This window comes from Alternaria postmessia (assembly GCF_024291825.1).
Source record: "Alternaria postmessia strain BMP 2775 chromosome Unknown scaffold_13, whole genome shotgun sequence".
Classification (NCBI taxonomy): domain Eukaryota; kingdom Fungi; phylum Ascomycota; class Dothideomycetes; order Pleosporales; family Pleosporaceae; genus Alternaria; species Alternaria postmessia.
The window spans coordinates 304,799-322,311 of NW_026260086.1; the positions used below are offsets into that span (position 1 = coordinate 304,799).

The 17,513-nt window shown below is 51.4% G+C and overlaps 6 protein-coding genes across 6 annotated transcripts; 2 read left to right on the forward strand and 4 right to left on the reverse strand.

The window, feature by feature from the left end:
* Positions 1-145: 145 nt before the first annotated feature.
* Positions 146-3,156, forward strand: J4E82_003164 (uncharacterized protein; the record flags this gene model as incomplete). The annotated part of the gene is made up of 7 exons (XM_051729453.1): positions 146-317; positions 387-574; positions 625-804; positions 853-1,412; positions 1,685-2,279; positions 2,328-2,717; positions 2,767-3,156. 7 exons carry the CDS (start codon positions 146-148, stop codon positions 3,154-3,156), a joined length of 2,475 nt encoding a protein of 824 aa, XP_051590837.1.
* Positions 3,157-3,810: 654 nt separating this feature from the next.
* Positions 3,811-4,353, forward strand: J4E82_003165 (uncharacterized protein; the record flags this gene model as incomplete). The annotated part of the gene is made up of 1 exon (XM_051729454.1): positions 3,811-4,353. The coding sequence occupies one exon, from the start codon at positions 3,811-3,813 to the stop codon at positions 4,351-4,353; it is 543 nt and encodes a 180-aa protein (XP_051590838.1).
* Positions 4,354-4,515: 162 nt separating this feature from the next.
* Positions 4,516-5,507, reverse strand: J4E82_003166 (uncharacterized protein; the record flags this gene model as incomplete). Its single annotated transcript, XM_051729455.1, has 2 exons — positions 4,516-5,292; positions 5,352-5,507. The coding sequence occupies 2 exons, from the start codon at positions 5,505-5,507 to the stop codon at positions 4,516-4,518; spliced, it is 933 nt and encodes a 310-aa protein (XP_051590839.1).
* A 1,550-nt stretch (positions 5,508-7,057) lies between these two features.
* J4E82_003167 (uncharacterized protein) lies at positions 7,058-9,410 on the reverse strand (the record flags this gene model as incomplete). Its single annotated transcript, XM_051729456.1, has 6 exons — positions 7,058-7,413; positions 7,467-8,027; positions 8,072-8,334; positions 8,382-8,816; positions 8,866-9,287; positions 9,363-9,410. 6 exons carry the CDS (start codon positions 9,408-9,410, stop codon positions 7,058-7,060), a joined length of 2,085 nt encoding a protein of 694 aa, XP_051590840.1.
* Positions 9,411-12,210: 2,800 nt separating this feature from the next.
* On the reverse strand, positions 12,211-13,727 carry J4E82_003168 (uncharacterized protein; the record flags this gene model as incomplete). Its single annotated transcript, XM_051729457.1, has 2 exons — positions 12,211-13,488; positions 13,548-13,727. 2 exons carry the CDS (start codon positions 13,725-13,727, stop codon positions 12,211-12,213), a joined length of 1,458 nt encoding a protein of 485 aa, XP_051590841.1.
* Positions 13,728-14,847: 1,120 nt separating this feature from the next.
* Positions 14,848-15,834, reverse strand: J4E82_003169 (uncharacterized protein; the record flags this gene model as incomplete). Its single annotated transcript, XM_051729458.1, has 2 exons — positions 14,848-15,437; positions 15,489-15,834. The coding sequence occupies 2 exons, from the start codon at positions 15,832-15,834 to the stop codon at positions 14,848-14,850; spliced, it is 936 nt and encodes a 311-aa protein (XP_051590842.1).
* Positions 15,835-17,513: the final 1,679 nt, after the last annotated feature.

Sequence of the window (17,513 nt, forward strand, 5' to 3'; positions counted from 1 at the left end):
TTGTAACCTTTGCCTTGACGCTGAACTTGCGCATGCGTTTGTTCATACCTTTCATTGTACATTTCCCATCTACGCTATTGTTCTTATTCCCGAAAACTCCGCTCTTGTCCGCTTTCGGAACTGCCGGGCCAGAAAGCATTTCGTCATGTCTGAGATCAAGACGGACGTTGGCAGCGTCGACAGCGCGTTCGACGTACAAACACCAATCCTCGAAAACATGGTTGTAGGAGTACCGCCAGTGTTTGAAGGGCTCACCAAGCAGCTCGACAAGATTGTTGAGCAGCCACTGCTCGGTCCGAAAGCCAAGTTCCCCGCAGGTTAGGAAACCTACTGTAGTCCCGGACTGCGACTGTGTGTGTGTGTGTGTGTGTTGACCAACTGTATAGCTACGTTTGCATTTGGACGTAAAAATGTATCTGGCAGGCGGTTACCACAGGCTATTGCCCACCGAGGGTACAAGGCCAAGTTCCCTGAGAACACTATGGGGGCGTTCAAGGGAGCAGTTGAAGTAGGCGCAGAGGGTCTGGAGACAGACGTACACCTGACGAAAGATGGTGTAGTCGTACTATCTCATGTGAGTCTATCCGACGACGGTGCGTCGATCGCAGACTGACTCTGCCTTAGGACAAGGACCTGAAGCGGTGTTTTGGCAGAGACGAGAAGGTTATAGACTGCAACTATGAGTTCATAAGTAAGCTGAGGACATTAAAAGAACCCCACGAGAAGATGCCTCGTCTTTTGGATCTGCTCGAGTATCTTGCACAACCTGGACTCGAAGATATCTGGGTGTTGCTCGATATCAAGGTATGCATTACTAGTCTGTTTGTACAGCCTCATACTGATAGCGTACAGCTTGACAACAACGCGGACGATGTGATGCGCTTGATTGGTGACACAATTCGGAGCGTCCCTCCGTCACCATCTAGGCCATGGCAGAAGCGTATCGTGCTAGGGTGCTGGGCAGCCAAGTACCTTCCGCTATGCTCACGGTACCTGCCTGGCTTCCCAATCTCGCACATTGGCTTCTCAACGCTGATTGCGTCGTATTTCTTTACTGTACCGAACGTCTCTTTCAACATGGCACAGGCCATTCTCATGACGCCATGGGGTCGGCTGTTTATACGGAAAGCTCAGAGCGACTGTCGGCCCGTGTACGCATGGACGGTGAACGAGGAGAGCCGGATGCGATGGGACATACGGCACGGCCTTGATGGCGTCGTGACGGACGACCCGAAGCTATTTCTGGAGGTTCGGAAGTCGTGGCACGAGGGAACGAGAGACGGGGTGACGATGATGACATGGCTGGACGTGCTGCGGATCAACTTCTTCTGTCTGATATACACGGTCTTGTTCCAGTGTTACTTTGGGTTTCAGCGTAAGTCACTCGTCAAGATAAGAGAAGAGGAGGAGCAGTAGATTATGTAATCCGATGAAATATCAGCATATCCGAGTATAAGTCGTGTCTAGAGAGTGGCGATTGTCTACAACCCCCCATGGTGGAGCGAAGGGTCGATGGTGTTGGGGAAAGCTATGACGGCAGGGCCCAAACATTTGGCGACCCGACGCGTGCACCCCGCCCAAAGCGCGTTCGCAGCCCACCACGTCGCTGATCAACACCACAATGCCTAGGTACGCCTGCGTATATACCAGAATGCGCTCACGTGTTGTAGCTAATCCATGTCAGAGAAATAATAACACTGCAGGCTGGCCAATGCGGCAACAGCGTCGGGCAGCAGTTCTGGCAGCAGCTCTGTCAAGAACACGGTATCAATCGCGATGGCAACCTCGAGGACTTTGCGACAGAGGGCGGTGACCGCAAAGACGTCTTCTTCTACCAGTCAGACGATACCCGCTACATTCCACGCGCCATTCTTCTGGATCTCGAGCCCAGGGTCCTCAATTCCATCCAGTCGAGCGCTTACAAGAACATCTACAACCCCGAAAACTTCTACATACACAAGGATGGCACCGGCGCCGGAAACAACTGGGGCATGGGCTACAGCATGGGCGAGCAGGTGCACGAGGACATTTTGGATATGATTGACCGTGAGGCTGACGGCTCAGACTCACTCGAGGGTTTCATGATGTTGCACTCCATCGCTGGTGGTACTGGATCCGGTCTCGGCTCATACATGCTCGAACGATTGAACGACAGATTCCCAAAGAAGCTTATCCAGACATACAGTGTCTTTCCCAACACACAGGACGGCGACATCGTCGTCCAACCATACAACAGCTTGCTGAGTATGAGACGCTTGACACAAAACGCAGACTCCGTGGTGAGTAAACCCCAGTAACAATCCCATACCTACTTACTGAATTTTCAGGTTGTCCTCGATAATGGAGCCTTGACAAGGATTGCCGCAGACCGACTGCATGTTATGAACCCCTCGTTCGAGCAGACCAACCAGTTGGTGTCCACCGTCATGTCCGCTAGTACCACGACCCTCCGTTATCCTGGATACATGCACAACGACCTTGTGGGTATCGTTGCATCGCTCATTCCCACACCGCGCTGTCATTTCCTCATGACTTCTTACACCCCCTTCTCCGGCGAGAACGTAGAGCAGGCCAAGACTGTTCGCAAAACAACCGTCTTGGACGTTATGAGACGACTCTTGCAGCCCAAGAACCGCATGGTCTCTACAAACCCCACCAAGAAGAGCTGCTACATGTCCATTTTGAACATTATCCAGGGAGAGGCCGACCCTTCAGATGTACGTCTCCTCCAGTTGCTTACTTGAATTCAGCTCATTGACTACGTAGGTGCACAAATCACTTATGCGCATTCGCGAACGACGTCTCGCTACCTTTATACCGTGGGGCCCCGCCTCTATTCAAGTCGCCTTGACTAAGAAGTCTCCCTACGTGACCTCCTCACACCGAGTTTCTGGACTTATGCTTGCGAATCACACAGGTATCGCCACACTCTTCAAGCGAATAGTAGCGCAATACTCCACGCTCAGAAAACGTAACGCTTTCCTTGAGAGCTACAAACGTGAAGTGCCCTTCAAAGATGGTCTCGGCGAGTTCGATGAAGCCAAGGAAGTTGTACAAGGTCTGATTGCAGAATACGAAGAGGCTGAGGATGCCGACTATCTTACCAAAGAGACAGCGCCGCCTGCAGCTGAAGCTGACGATGCGAGAGTGGGCTAAATGACATCTGAGCGATTTTGCATTTGGCGTCGGCGTCATAGGTCGGTGTAGTGGAGTTAAGGGTACCCAAGTTGAGGTTCATTTGAGGCGTTGGCGGATGTGTAACCACGGTCACCCATCTTGAGAAATTCCGAAAGTATTCTGCCCTTAACCCGCATGAGTCGTCGTTCGAGTGATGACCACTATGCCGAGAAGTATGACTGGCATTATTCCGTAAGGTAGATTTGTCTGGCGAAGGCATGAGGAGTTTTGTGTGGTAGCGAGCGCAAGATAATCGACTCACCAGTTTACCAACAACCGCCTAACCAAGGATGTAACCTCGCAAGTATGTGCTCATAGGACTGGCAGCAAATGGGAATCGGTACCGTGGCGAGGAACTGGTTTGTGATTACCGTTCTCCTGCTCTTGTATCACTGACTTGAATCACTTCCGTGAAACGGCCACGGTCAGTGCGGTGAATCCCAATGTGAGCAGAGAGGTACATTTCTGCTTCACGTATAATAAGAGCACATTATCTTTTTTTCGTTCTCTCTTTTATAAGTTACCTTCATAGCAACTTAGTCGTTACTTTGAACTTGCGACAGCACCCACGACCAAACCAACCGATTGCGAAGACGCTCAAAATCTCGAAGACAACTTCAAGCAAATTTCAACATGTTTCCGTCAACCCGCTGCTCTATCACCAACGTGCGAGCCATCGGTCGTCCAAGCCTATCGGTCCTGTCCACACAAATCCGCACCCTCTACTTCTGCGGCCCAAAGCCTGGCGATCACGATCCAGATCTGCCCATATCGCAACACTACCACGCACACTCCCGAACAACAAACTCAATCAATAAACCACCCACAACTATCATCATTCCTACCCCTCCCGCTCGGCCTGCCACCCCGACCCCGACTCTGAGAATCTCCGCCACTCGCATATGCTCTCAAACAGAGCGTCACACCATGCCCTATACAAACAAGCTAGAGACCGCTAGAAAAGCTCTTGACCGGCTTGTAGCGGCTACTTATGATGATGCTACAAACTACAACACGGCTGTCGTCATCATCAGCGAGATTGCTAGGCTAGAGGCCGAACTTAGGAGGGGAGAGATCGAGGGAAAGCATTGGCAGGAGTTGCAGAAAGTCCGGGAGGATATTGAAGGTTTGAAGAACATGTGGCAGAGGATGGAGAGAAGGATTTTCAGAGAATAGCCGTCTTTGGAAAAGCAGTCTCAAGGTTAACAGTGATAAACCTTCTTCGAAACTACCTTAAATTGCAAAACTATCAGTGGTATATAGCATATTTCTCACATCTCCCATCTCACACCAAGTCCATCAAGCCTGACTTCTTTTTCTTGTCTCTGCACATCCCCATCACGCACCATTCTTGTAGCCTAATCCACCAGCCTTGACGTCAAACTCGATTAACTCGTCCAGCCCACACAGTTTGAACAGTTCCCTAGGTCCATGTCTCTTTCCATCCTCCTCTACACTTTCAACATGTCCTGCCTTCATCTGTTGGATCGCTTTCCTAACCGCCGGATATACAACCTCGCATGCCAACAAAGGGAAGATGGCAAGTTTGTACCCGAGCTGCTTGCACTCATCAACTGTAAAGTCTGGAGACACACCGCCAGGCACACTGTTAAAAAGACAAGGTGTGGGCGCCAAATCAGCGCATATCTTCTTCGCGTCTTCAGCCGTCGTAACACCTTCCAAGAAGGCCACATCGGCGCCTTGAGCAACAGCAGCACGAAGACGATGCAAAGCTTCATCATAACCAAAACCCTGCAAGGCATCTGTCCTTGCGATAATCACAATGTCACCACCGGATTCCTCTCTCGCTAACCTCGCAGCGCGGATCCTAGATTCGAATTCTTCCGTGTCGACGAGTTGCTTGCCGTTTAGGTGACCGCAGCGCTTGCTCACTATTTGGTCTTCTAGATGCAGACCCGCAACGCCTGCGCGGATATAGGATGTTACTGTGCGACCGACCATTACGGGACCGCCGTAGCCTGTATCGGCGTCGGCAATTAGAGGTGTGCTCGGGGAGATGGAAGCAAGCATTGTGGCGTTTTGGAGCATGTCGGTGAAGGTTGCTATGCCCATGTCGGCGGCGCCTAGACGGGACATTGTTGTTCCTGCACCAGTCTGGGTAGGCGTGTTAGTTATGGTAACGCGGGATACTGACAATGACCTGTAAGACATACCATGTATAGACAGTCCACACCTTCTTGAAGGGCTATCCTCGCTGTGAAGCCATCGTACACCCCGGGACAAGAAAGAAATTTGTCCGGATCCGCCAACATGCTTCTCAGCTTCTCAACTGCTGTCATCCTTCTTTCGGGTGCTTTGCTGGATCCCATGTTTCCCTTCTCTTTTTCGCTCTCAAGGATATCAATGAATGGTAACGATCAAGCTTTTCTCAATGAATGTTGCGTTTTGCTTTTCCTCGCTTTCAAGCCGCGCCAGATCCGATCCGTTTAAGAAGCACAACGTCCTCGTAAAGTACAGTGTGCTCAGGAACAGACACTCGGTGGCCTCACTTTTGCCCGCTGAGTATCGGCGTCTTGCGTATATACTGTGGCGGAATGGTATGCCAGATCCGGTAGTGATAGTTATTCGTCCGTCGCGACTAGGAGCCTGTCAACCCGAAAAGAGACCGGAGATTTTCAAAAGTAATAGTGTAATTACCAACCGGAGCAAACTCCTAACGCCTTATATAGAATCTAGATAGCTAAACCTAAAAAAGTACGAAACGAAAAATAATGGTAACCACACCCTCATGGAAAGAAAAACTACGCTGCACATCTATGACCGCCTATCCCCATCTTCTCGGCCAAGTCCTCCGAAGGATCTGGTTTGTGAGAAAGGATCTTTTGCGCGATGGCGAAAAGGTTTGGTTGAACGTTTACCAGCTCGTTCACAAATCAGAATTGTGAAGATTACCCACTCACGTCATAACGCCCAAGATATGCGTAAACACCAGGGAAAAGCTGTTGTGGTGACACCCCGCAATGCCCTGTTCCTCTTGCTGACGTAGTGTCATGTGCCGATGTTCGCCGGCAGTTTGACCGGTAGGAGCGCCTCACTCGTCCCATCTCACTGGCCAGACGACTGCAAGGCTCGGGTTCGCCGATATCATGGTCGGCTTGTCGTAGGCGGAAAGGCAATGTCGTATGAGAAGAAGAAGAAGGATGTGATGCCCCGTTCGGAATGCTGGCCGATGCCGAAGTCCTGGGTAGGCGAGCGCATGGGGGTGATGAGGGGGTAGACTGGGATTTAAAGTGAGCTGGCAGCCGGCACGATGATTTCCTGGTGTTGTAATGCGTGTTCTCTTCCTTCCTCCACACGCCTTCAGGATTGACCATCTAGCGCACGCCAGCGCTAGTGGGCACCAGGGTTGGGTTGCTGACAACACCGCAGACAATGCTGAGCAGATTCTTTTGCCGTAAGATCCATCGTATGCTCGTCTCTACCAGAAAGAGAAGACCCTCTGTTATTATATACACCTGCGAAATGGTCGCAAATCGGATTCGGAGATCTTTCGGTTCCTGCCGGCTCAGTTGAACACCATCCCAGCAACTCTTAGGCGTCACGCCTGATCCTAGGTGCAGCCCGCATCGATCTGATCGAACAATTTTCCGACATCGCGATCACTTCCCGCCGTATCCGCACGTGGTCGACCGGTCCTCGCCACCGCGACCTAGTGTTCAGAGATCCGTCTTTGGTGGCGCATAGTAGACAGAATCTGGCTTCTTTGGTTGGTCGCAAGATCTTCCCATGGCATTGCGTATCTGAGTAGGTATACGGTATCTGAACACTTCATTTCCCGCACCAGGCGAGAAACCGTAGTCGTCACTCTTCCATCGCGTCCAAGCCATTCTCTCTCACACGGACACCAACCACTCAACGTCTAACCGTAGGTATACCCCATATTTGGTGCACCTCCAGGACCTGGTGCTGTCATCATTGGATTTATAGGTCCAACCGGTACGTTGGGCATCTCGGCGTTCGAGAACTCAAAGCCGGCTGCCCAGTCGTAATCAGGGAATTGATCGAGCATTGGTGGTACACCGTAATCTGGACCCTCCCAAGCATCGAAGCTGCTCATCACGGACGGATCCGGTTGCATCTGGGGATTGACCAAGCTGGGGTCGAATTTGGTTACCGGAAGTTGCTGTCTCATCGATGGATCCAATTGCTGCTGTTGTTGCTGCTGTTGTTGGTGGTGCTGCTGCTGGTGTTGCTGTTGTTGCTGTGACGAGTATTCTTGACCTGTTTGTTAGCTATGTGCTGACCAAAGTTGGTAGTAAAATGCTTACGAGGTGCACTCTGCTGAGCGTTTTCAAGTGTCGCTTCGTCGCCGTTGTAGGGATTTTGCATATTGCCGAATTCCTCTCGCCAGTACCAGAACATGTCGTAGCTGATGCTCATGCTCAACCTTGTTCTCAACCTTAGATATAACGATTCCACACGACCGTCCTTCTTACGGAACACTTTGTCGCTACCCCATAAATCTTTCATAATATGTGCAGTCCGGAAGTGGATATCTCCCGGTTGCAAAGACACATTCTGGAGGAAATCATACGCTTGGGAGAATGCTCGTTCGCCCGCAAGCAAATCCAGGTGTTGAGCGAGCGGACTTCGAACAAGCCTCAAAATGGTGAAACCAGCCAGGGTGATGGTACGATCAATGAACGATTGCGAGACAGAAGGTAAGTGGATCTTTTGTGTCGTTTGCATAGTTGCCGCGGATTGAATGACTGAGATGCATAGAGAGTAAAACCTTGAAAGACCCTCTGCGTCGGGCCCGGGATTCGTGGGATGAGCGAAGAAATGGAACGCCATCACATGTATACGTGCACAGCTGAGTTGCAGAGCATCTATTTCGTCAGATCGAATTTTGTACGAGTTTGATCAAACTTACCGAGTTCACTTGGGGAAGACGGAGCCAGGCTGAGGAGCTGCGAGTCGAATATACCGATCAACGACCGTAGCACACGGACGTCGCAGTGAATAGACTGTAAGTTAGTTTTTCCCATAGCGACTATGGCACGCATGAGGATGATGTAGACTTTGTGCAAGAATTGCAGGTCAGAAGGTAGGTACGGAACCATGTCTTCCCGGTCTTGCTCATCCCCATCGAAGAATGATTCAGCAAGAGGTGGTATGCCTTCAACACAACTCGTTCTAAACATGGTTAGCGCAAGTTTCGAGACTGTGTCTATGGTCCTTACCTTATGGAGACGATGACGCAACATAGCCAAAGTCTGGCACGTTGCACCTTGAGCGATTGATCCTTCTCGAGTGGTGTCCTAGCAAAATCCTGGCCTACGCCTGCTATGTGAAGGCCAATTTGCGTTGCTAGATGTACTGCTGAACCGCACATGAGGTGTGTTGTATCTTTGTACATTGAGTTGGTAGGTAGTCGCCAGGTGCAAAGAATTAAAAGGCCTTGGATGATTGGAACTTGCGAGGTACGTAACGCCATTGAGGAAAATGCTAGTTGAGTGATGGGCTGACTTGTCCTTTCAAGGACTTCATGTTCAGAGTACCGCCGCGATCCCGTGACCACGATAGTCCAGAACAGGAAGGGCGATTGATCATAGTAATTATTGGGCCCTATTGATGGGTCCAAGATAGGGAACAGCGGATGGTATTGTGTGAAATAACTACGATGCTGTTAGTATACACCGAGAGAGATGTTTTGGGCTGACTGACATGGTGAAGCAATCGTCGATCCGTTTCGAATCGAGTAAGTAGCCGTCTATCACGCGTGGTACCGTGCCGTGGTGATCGGAACCTTTTCGTGTCGGAGGCCTCGAGTCGAAAGCTGGGGACATTGAATCTGATGCATCAGTCCTTCCAGAAGGATCCGAATATGTGGCTGAAGCGTGTTCAAGTGGGGTGTAATTCTGCATATCGACGGTTGGTGAGGCCGTCGAGTGAGGGTAGTTTGCATCGCCAGGATTCTGCCCTTGTCTCATGTTCCATCGCAACTCCTCCAGCTCTCGTCGCATCTCTGCTTTGGTCTGGCGCAAATTCCTGGTTGATGTAGGGAGGATGCGACATTCCAGTCCCATCTTCTTGCAGCGCCCGCATGGGTCATGCGGTACCTTGTGCTGCTCGACATCACATCGAATCTGCAAAGAAGAGTATCAGTAAACGATTGATAGCATCGTCGGACATTGTCGCGTCCCATTGAGGTGGGGAAGTACCTTTTGCTGGCGGCATTCGACACATGCTTTCCGTCGTGGAGTGGTCATGCTGGCCTGATTCATCTAGTAGGTATCCACAGGGTGTTGGCGAGCCGCAAGCATAGACTATAGTAGTAATCCGCGTCTCAATCGGCGAAAAAAGGCATATAAGAAGGTAACAGGTAGGAACTTCGCCATCAGCTGAAGAACCACACTCGCGATTAGCACCTACGTCGTCATCAAGGCCTGTTGCAGCGGTGCGAATCGGATGGCGGGGGAATGGGACCGAGTATAGGACCGATGGTGATCCCTTTCTCAGCAAGCAGGTCTCAAAGTTTTTTTCTCAGCTTCCCTTGGCTTCTCGCCCTGTGCTAAATGATTCTCTTAATAATGTGCCATGCTAGACCAAGCTCGTGCGCAATGAGGCTAACAGGCTTTGTTGTCTGTGTGGAATGGCCTGCAAATCGACGACACGCGATTTTCACCCGTGCATGACCCACCCATCGCGCTAAGCCCTTTTGGCTAACGTGTTTTGCGTAATGTTGTCTGAGCGCTGCACCATTTGCATGGGGCGCCGCCATGTCATGTCGAGTGAACGCATCTCTCACGCTGTCACCCAAACAATCCATCTGTTGAGCACTCAAGCTTTTTGTGATCTCCGTGGCGCAGCCGTTTTGCCACACCTTGTCGGAGATGGATACGACGGGCCTTCTCTTCGCCGCTCCGCTCATCCTCAACCAACATTCGACCTTTGTTCCCTCAAACGTGTTTGGTGGGTCGAGTCAATGCAGTTGTACCTGATCCTCATCTTGGATGAGACGCCTTGCCTCGATGCGGCTTAGCATTCACGAAACGTCCTCAGTAGCTTCACTTCACGGGCGGGCACTATCCATCCGGTGTCGACGGCTCAGGTTAGCGATTAAAGTTCGTACGAAGCCTCTTGGCCAGGTATTCGAGACCGGCATTTCACACGTTGCGCCACATCGGTACGAATGCGACGTGAGTTATGCTGTGCCCATGACCTTGCGTCTGTGGCTTCGGCTCGATTCAGCCTCAAAAGCAATGAACGACAGCGGGATTTACTGACTCTAGCATCTTCACACGTGGACTTTGCAAGCTCACTCCTGCCTTGGCTGCCTGCACTTCCCAATGATCGTCCAACACATGACCGCTGTGCGCCAGCCGCTTGCTCGGAAAGGCAAAGTTGCATCGCTATCCCAACCAGCTCACGATACTCGTCTCGCTGTCCAAAACAGCTCATAACTTCACCGACTCTAAGCGTGCATGGCTCCCCTGATCCTGGCTATCTTCACTATCTCCACACACACACTGCTTCCTTCCTTCCATGCCTTCTAGCTCAGGGTCTCTCCGCAAGCCACATCGCCTCCGTAGGCAAGTCAAGCGTCCATCCAGGACCCTCCCATCCCCCCACCAGCTCCGCGGAAGTTACACATGCAGCGCAGATCACAACGGACTTGCAGATCAGCCACACCAAGTCGAACCTCGTGTTACAGATGGCCAATGGACGCGCAATTCCACTATCTTCTGCATATCACGTACCAAGAGTTAGCCGCACGCGACTGTGAAGGCGGAAGCATGTGCGGGGATGCCGGGGAGGATTCTCGGAATCAGGAAGTATCCATCCTCGATGCATTAGGTCGAAGCACAGCCCGTGTGGTGAAGACGCTCGGGCAGATACTGCTGCCTCTGCAATCTAAGCCCGCAACAAGAGCTGTATCGCAGACATGGATGCAGCTTGTGACCACGGAGATTTCTCATGACGTTGTCTAGCCACGTTCTTTTCTTTTCTTCTTCGGGACGGACACACGGAAGTCGGAAGATCGATCGAATCCACAATGTAGGGAACGGTACAACTTGCTTTTCCCCCAGTTCTGGGTTCACTACCTCGCCGTTCCTGGAGCTGTCGTGTGCCTACCGGAGAGAGGGGGGTGGCGTCCTGTCGACCGAGGAGAAACATAGATACGGATAGTTGTTGCCATGTAGTAGGAGAATACCGCAAGCCAATGCAAATACCTCTTCAGAACGTGTTCCAGTCTGTCTTGTACCAAGATTATAGCACACCAGCGATGGTGGAAATCTCCGCATGCGCTGTTGTCCGGACGTATAGATGTATCAGCTGCCACAGATTGACTTAGCGGCAGGAACGCTTGCTACTTATCCGGTGGCTCGACCAACCTTCCATAACACAAAAGAGGGAGTCCAACACCAGCGTCTCGAAATGGAAAATACTTCCCTCACCAGACGCCGCTGACTTCAAAACCCACTGGACCGATTCGCGAATGGGACTACCACATCCAACCAAGGAACGCAGGGTATCAGTGGTTGTATTTGATATAAATGAGCTCGGCGACGTGGACGTGGGCATGCAGCCATGACGAGTCCTTTTAAGGTTCAGCCCCTACGAGACGACAAGACAAACTTCATAGCCACTTAGCACATCGAACTTGGTCAAGCACTGAGAGTTAATCACGAACCAATCACCTCCGTGAGCTTGGGAATTCCAACATTATGCATTACAAAACATCACAAAGACATCAAACGATACACGATACTATCTCACGGCCGAACAATGGAGATAGCAGTTGTCAATCATCATCTCATGGCCCAGAAATAAAGATACAGGTTGTTGTTGATCGTAACAAGTTTGTTCATCGATATCAATCTAATCGTCGTTCCACGAAAGGCAAACGCTATGGTATAAGAATACAGTATAAAAAAGGGAAAAGTCGAGCAACTCCTTGACAGTGAGCATCCAGCTAAGTGTGCACTGTTCTCATATTCCGTCTCAATCAAGCACATCCCCATCTTCTTGTTTTACTTCATCTCCCATCTCAGCTCCTCTTACTCTTTACATCCTGAGTCCCCTGCGCATCTTCCTCGCCTTAGCAGCACCCGCACCGGCAGCAGCAACATCCTCAGGCCCACCATCAGGGTTTGTGACTGCACCTGGGAATCCAATGAGGCTGTTGAACTGATCCGCCAAAGCCTTGTTCCTATCTCCACCCTTAACAGCGGCAGCAGCACTTTCGCATGTGGCAACAGCGGCGTCGTTTGCCTCGCAGACATTGGTCAGTTGGTTGCAAAGAGCGTTGGTGATGATGTCGGGATTCAGGGCTTCTCCTTGACCGCCGCGAGCTAGGGGATCGGCGATCTGGAAGGTGAATTCGTCAGCTGCACGACCGTTCTCGCCGCCTTGGAAGGTTATGGTAGGTGTGCAGAGGCCGAAATCTTCACCTCCGGCTCCGGCTGCTCCTCCGGCTGCGTTGCCAGCATCAGCACCGGCGTTGGCATTGTTGTTATCGTTTCCTGCTGCGGCATCTTGCTGGTTGTTGTTCTGGTTGTTGGCGTTGTTACCGGCGTTGTTACCGGCGTTGTTACCAGCGTTGTTACCAGCGTTGTTACCAGCGTTGTTACCAGCGTTGTTGTTGCCGTTTTGCTGGTTGTTGTTGTTTTGGTTGTCGTTCTGGTTGTTGGTTGCGTTGTCATTGCCAGCGTTGCCGTTGTTATTGGCATTGTTGTTGTTACCAGCGTTAGCATTGTTGTTGTTACCAGCATTGGCATTCTGGTTGTTGTTGTTGTTGTTGTTGTTGTTGTTGGCATTGTTGTTACCAGCAGCGGCATCGTTACCAGCATTGTCAGTAGCGTTACCAGCGGCGGAACCTTGCTGTTGCTGGTTGTTGTTTGCGTTGCCGTTGTTAGCAGCGTTGCCAGCATTGCCATTCGCAGCGTTACCCGCGTTGCCATTACCGGCAGCCGCCTGGTTTCCACCTTGAGCAGCACCTCCCGCAGCAGCACCACCGGCAGAAGCCTGGCTGACAACGAGATCACCGAGACCAGCCTGGTCCATGAGATCAAAGACACTCAGGCCATCGGCAGCAAGAGGAGAAGCAGCACTGCTCTGGCTAAGGGCCGCAGCATCACCGTTGACATCAACATCGGGGTCGATGAGAGGGGTAATACCACGAAGCTCAGGAGTGACAGGGAGAGAAGCATCGCCACAGACGTTCTGGGCGTTACCGCCAGCGAAGGGGTTGGTGTTCTTCTCTGCGGTAACCATGCCAATAGCGGCAGTAAGGGCATCGGCACCTCCACCGAGTTCAGTGAAGATCTGGTCAGCACGGACGAGCTGTTTTACTCGTTAATCAGGAACTGGGGAAGTGGATGTTGTAGAGTGGAGAGACATACCTTGTCGCAAGAGTTTGCTCCACCAAGCAGGTCAGAGATGGCCGCACCAGCAATAGTAGAAGCAGCACCAGCGTCACCACCCTGAACACTGCTGATAGCATTGATAGGGACTTGCTCCTGACCGAAACGGGCCTCGACGTAGGCGATCATCGCCGCGATCATGAAAGTCTTGGAAACCATGTTTGCTGATGTGTGATTTGGAATCGACCGAAGAAAAAACGAAGTTGTAATGCGTTAAACGTTAATGTGGAAACGAGAGACTAGCTCTTTGGAAAAAGTGAGTAGTAATAGGGTAGATGTTAATATTGCCAACCTGGGCGAAAGAATGGAAAAAGTGCTGAAAAGCGAAAGGAAGAGTTTGCTGGATGCTACTGTTGACTTGTTGTTGTCGAAGTTGCTGGCCTTTGAAATGTGGGCGAGGTAACTCCGACTTATATATCACCTTTTCACTTGCCTCTCTCTCCAAGGAACATACATTCAAGCGCCGTAGCTGGGGTGATGCCACCAAGGATCACTTACACGTCTCAACCATGCGCCCAAGACCTGTATCCAGCCTTCGATCCGCCGCCCAGAACACAGCGGAGTCTAGTAAACGTGATGGAAAAATGACTGAGGGGTGTTCCCGCCAAGGCGTCATGCGCTCTTTGGCGTGCTGGAACGTATGATTGCCGGGCTGCGACTTCGCTACGCCTTAGTATCCGTCTGATAAGGCTCCCGTGCGGGGCATCGACTCAAGGGACTGACGTTACCGATGCCTTATGTTGGGGGTGTTGTGACGGCCTCAGTCGCGGTGGGGTTTCATGTGACTTTGCGACACGGAGCTACGCCTATAGCCGCCGTTGACGAACATCGCTTGACGGCGCCGATCATCAATGCGTTCTATCTTGAACTTCCATTCGAATTCTCAAAGACATGTTGCGATGCATGAGGAAACAGCAAGATCCGCGGGCGGAAACGCAATGCAAGGAAAATGCACGTAATGGTGGATATTGGACGGTGATATTGGGAAAGATGACGCGACCTGTCTGGCGCCAAATGCGATCAAAACAACCTGCTCAAAACACCAAGAAAATGCGCAGGAATTGAGAAATGAGTTGGGTAGATTCGTAATGCCTTCTGTCAACCGAAGATGCCATGAGGAGGCGACTGTTCGAGCCGCGCGTGTTACTCGTGGTCATGGCGACCCGTTTCGCACCTGCGCAAGGCAACACGGAAGCCCCAAGTCCAGCATTCCGTGAGTCGGTGAGATGATTCTCTTTGACCTGACCATGCATGCTTATAACGCCACGCTATATACTCACTAGGTCCTATCCAGCTTCCTCCGCAGCAATCTTGTCCTCTTCATAAGTTTCTTGTACTTGTGCTTCTTCATCTTGAGCTTCCGTTGCCTCTTTACACTAATCATGTACATGCCATATCGTCGTCGCGCAACGTGCTCGCGGAATGTGCTCGGCCGGTCTTGTTCCGAAGGTAGTGGGACTTCGGTTATGCGCTGGTTAATGCTAGCGGAGAGATCTTCGGCAGAGCGGGACTCGGACTCAGTCGCGCTATAGATTGGATCATTCAGATCAGGTGCCGGTGGTGGTTGGAAGGGAACAAGGCGGGCGGCCAAGTCCTCGATGTTCTCTTTTGTTGGCTGGAAATCGACATGGATGATGCGCTGTTCTGATTGTATTGCGTCGGCTCGCTGCTCCTCTTGCGCATCTATCTCGGCGTGCACGCGGTCCAAGAAGCCACTCAGAACATCTTTGGTGGCTTCCATTCTTTGGACGTCGTTTGCCCGGTTGACGTCGAAGAAGGCGTCGAATTCAGCGGTCGACGTCGAACTGGGGAAGGAGCGCGAGATGGAGATGGGGCGGTGGAGGCCGAAGAAGGCGGATAGCTTGACATCTGGTCCGTGTTAGCACGTGCATGGTGGTGTGTACCCCCGTAACAGTATACCGTCTTCCCGGAGGTGGTTTGTCGGTGGTACAAAGGGCACGTTGTTGCCTGTAGTAGCCGTCGAGGGCTCCTTCAGCTTCTTCGTCTCTTTGGACCTCCTCCCCGCACCCCGGAGCTCTGCCGTGGCATTCTGGTCCAACTCGGCGGGCTTCTTCTTGCTATTCGGGGGTGTTGACGGCTTCGAGGACGAGTAGCGCCGCTGGTGACTGGGTCGGAAGGGTTGTTGCGGCGCAGTGCTGGTGCTCAGCGCAGAGCGGGCGCAGCGGGTGAAGACAAACGAGTTGGCTGGCGCAGCAGCCAAAGTGTTTGCAGAGCGGGCGACTCTGCCAACAGCGGGCGAGAACATGGCCAGCTGGGTGGAGGGGTATTGGGGTATGACGATGGTGTTGATGAGGCTCAAGTCGGTCGGCTATCAGGACTTGCTGCAGGTCACCACGCGCCGATGTTTCCCCGATTGGCACTAGCACTGGCACTGGCACATGTCACGCTCACCTGCTTATCACTAGTCTGCTGTTCACTCTCACTGACATTCGATGCACCGCCTCTGCTATGTAGCATGTGCAACACGATTCACTCAACGTCTTGCTTGCGGTAGAGTCCTGTTTCTATCATCAGTCCCGTCCATAGTTTCCTGTATACCTCACAGCATAATGTGTTAAGTACTTTCCAACCCAGTATCTACCATGTCCTCTATGCCTTGGTGGCCACAGTTCTCTGTTGTCAACCACAGCAAACCGAGCATACGGCTCCGTCTTCATATCCTCAGTCAAATTTGAGTTGTACGGGCTGCAAATCGGAGGTTGCGGCTCTGGATGGGCAAGAACAAGGAGAATCTTCATGATAGACAACTTGGAAACGAACACGATACACTATAAAGGTTGTTTTCTTGTATTATCTAAGCAGACGTACATGTTAAAGTGCAAGTCCAGATCTTGTCAACGACCATCTTTATCCAGCATTCGAGAAGAAAGTGGAGTGAGCAACGACAGACGACGTATTAAGCTTTGGAAGCGGTTCACTCAACGATCATCAATGAAGTTGAGATCAGGATCTATTACGTATGGCTAATATCATGCGCATCGTCACTGAACCGCGGCCCGCTACTCTGTGATAGGCTAAAGGATATAACGATATAGTGTAGTAGACACTCTCTACCTAGATATCATCATACAGAAAGCGTATCACGGAGAAACTAGCTATTTTGGTAAAAACACGCACAACTCTGAGACAACTACTTACTTCGTCTGGCCTAGTCTACGGTCGAAGCGGCTTGTATGTGATGTTGCGGATCGAGTCTACATGGATCTACAGATGCTTTTTGCGCACTTGCAGTAGGCACGCACAGATACTTTGCACTTGCAGAGAACAAATGTCCACAACAGCATGGCAAGCACACTATCTCTGTCTCATATGTCGTCTGGTCTTTTCCTCCTTGGAGCAAGCGAGCAAGGGATTGCCCCATCCTTACTACTTCACTTCGCGCACCCCTTCGACACCACCTTCAGTGACACCAACCTTAGACCCACTCCTACAACACTCTACGTAAAACCTCACGACTCAACCCTAAGCATCCAATATCCACTTGTGTCCACAACACACAATACTGCATCTTTACCTAAACATCTTAGTCCACACCTGCGTTTGCCCACCCACCCAACTTCTCCTCCCCCTCCCCCTCCCCCAACGCCACAAGTCCCAAGCCAAGCCCTCCCAGGCCTAGCCACACCTGCTCTCTTCCATGGATAGACCCTCCAATAAACACTGGAACGTTGCGAGTCAAACGCCGCTCGCTCGCGGAAAGAAAAGCGGCACGGACCGAAAAGGCGACTGGCCGACTTGTTAGGCTCTGTAGTCAACCACGCCGCAACCGCGCATGCATGGCGTTGCGTTGGGACCCTGCGGGATTTGCGGCACAACTATAATTCTCACACTAATTGAATGACTTCTTGGGTCGTCCTTCGCTTAGGGGAGGGAAGTTGGGTAAATAGAAGGGTAAATGTGGTGCAAGTTGCTGCATATCTTTCT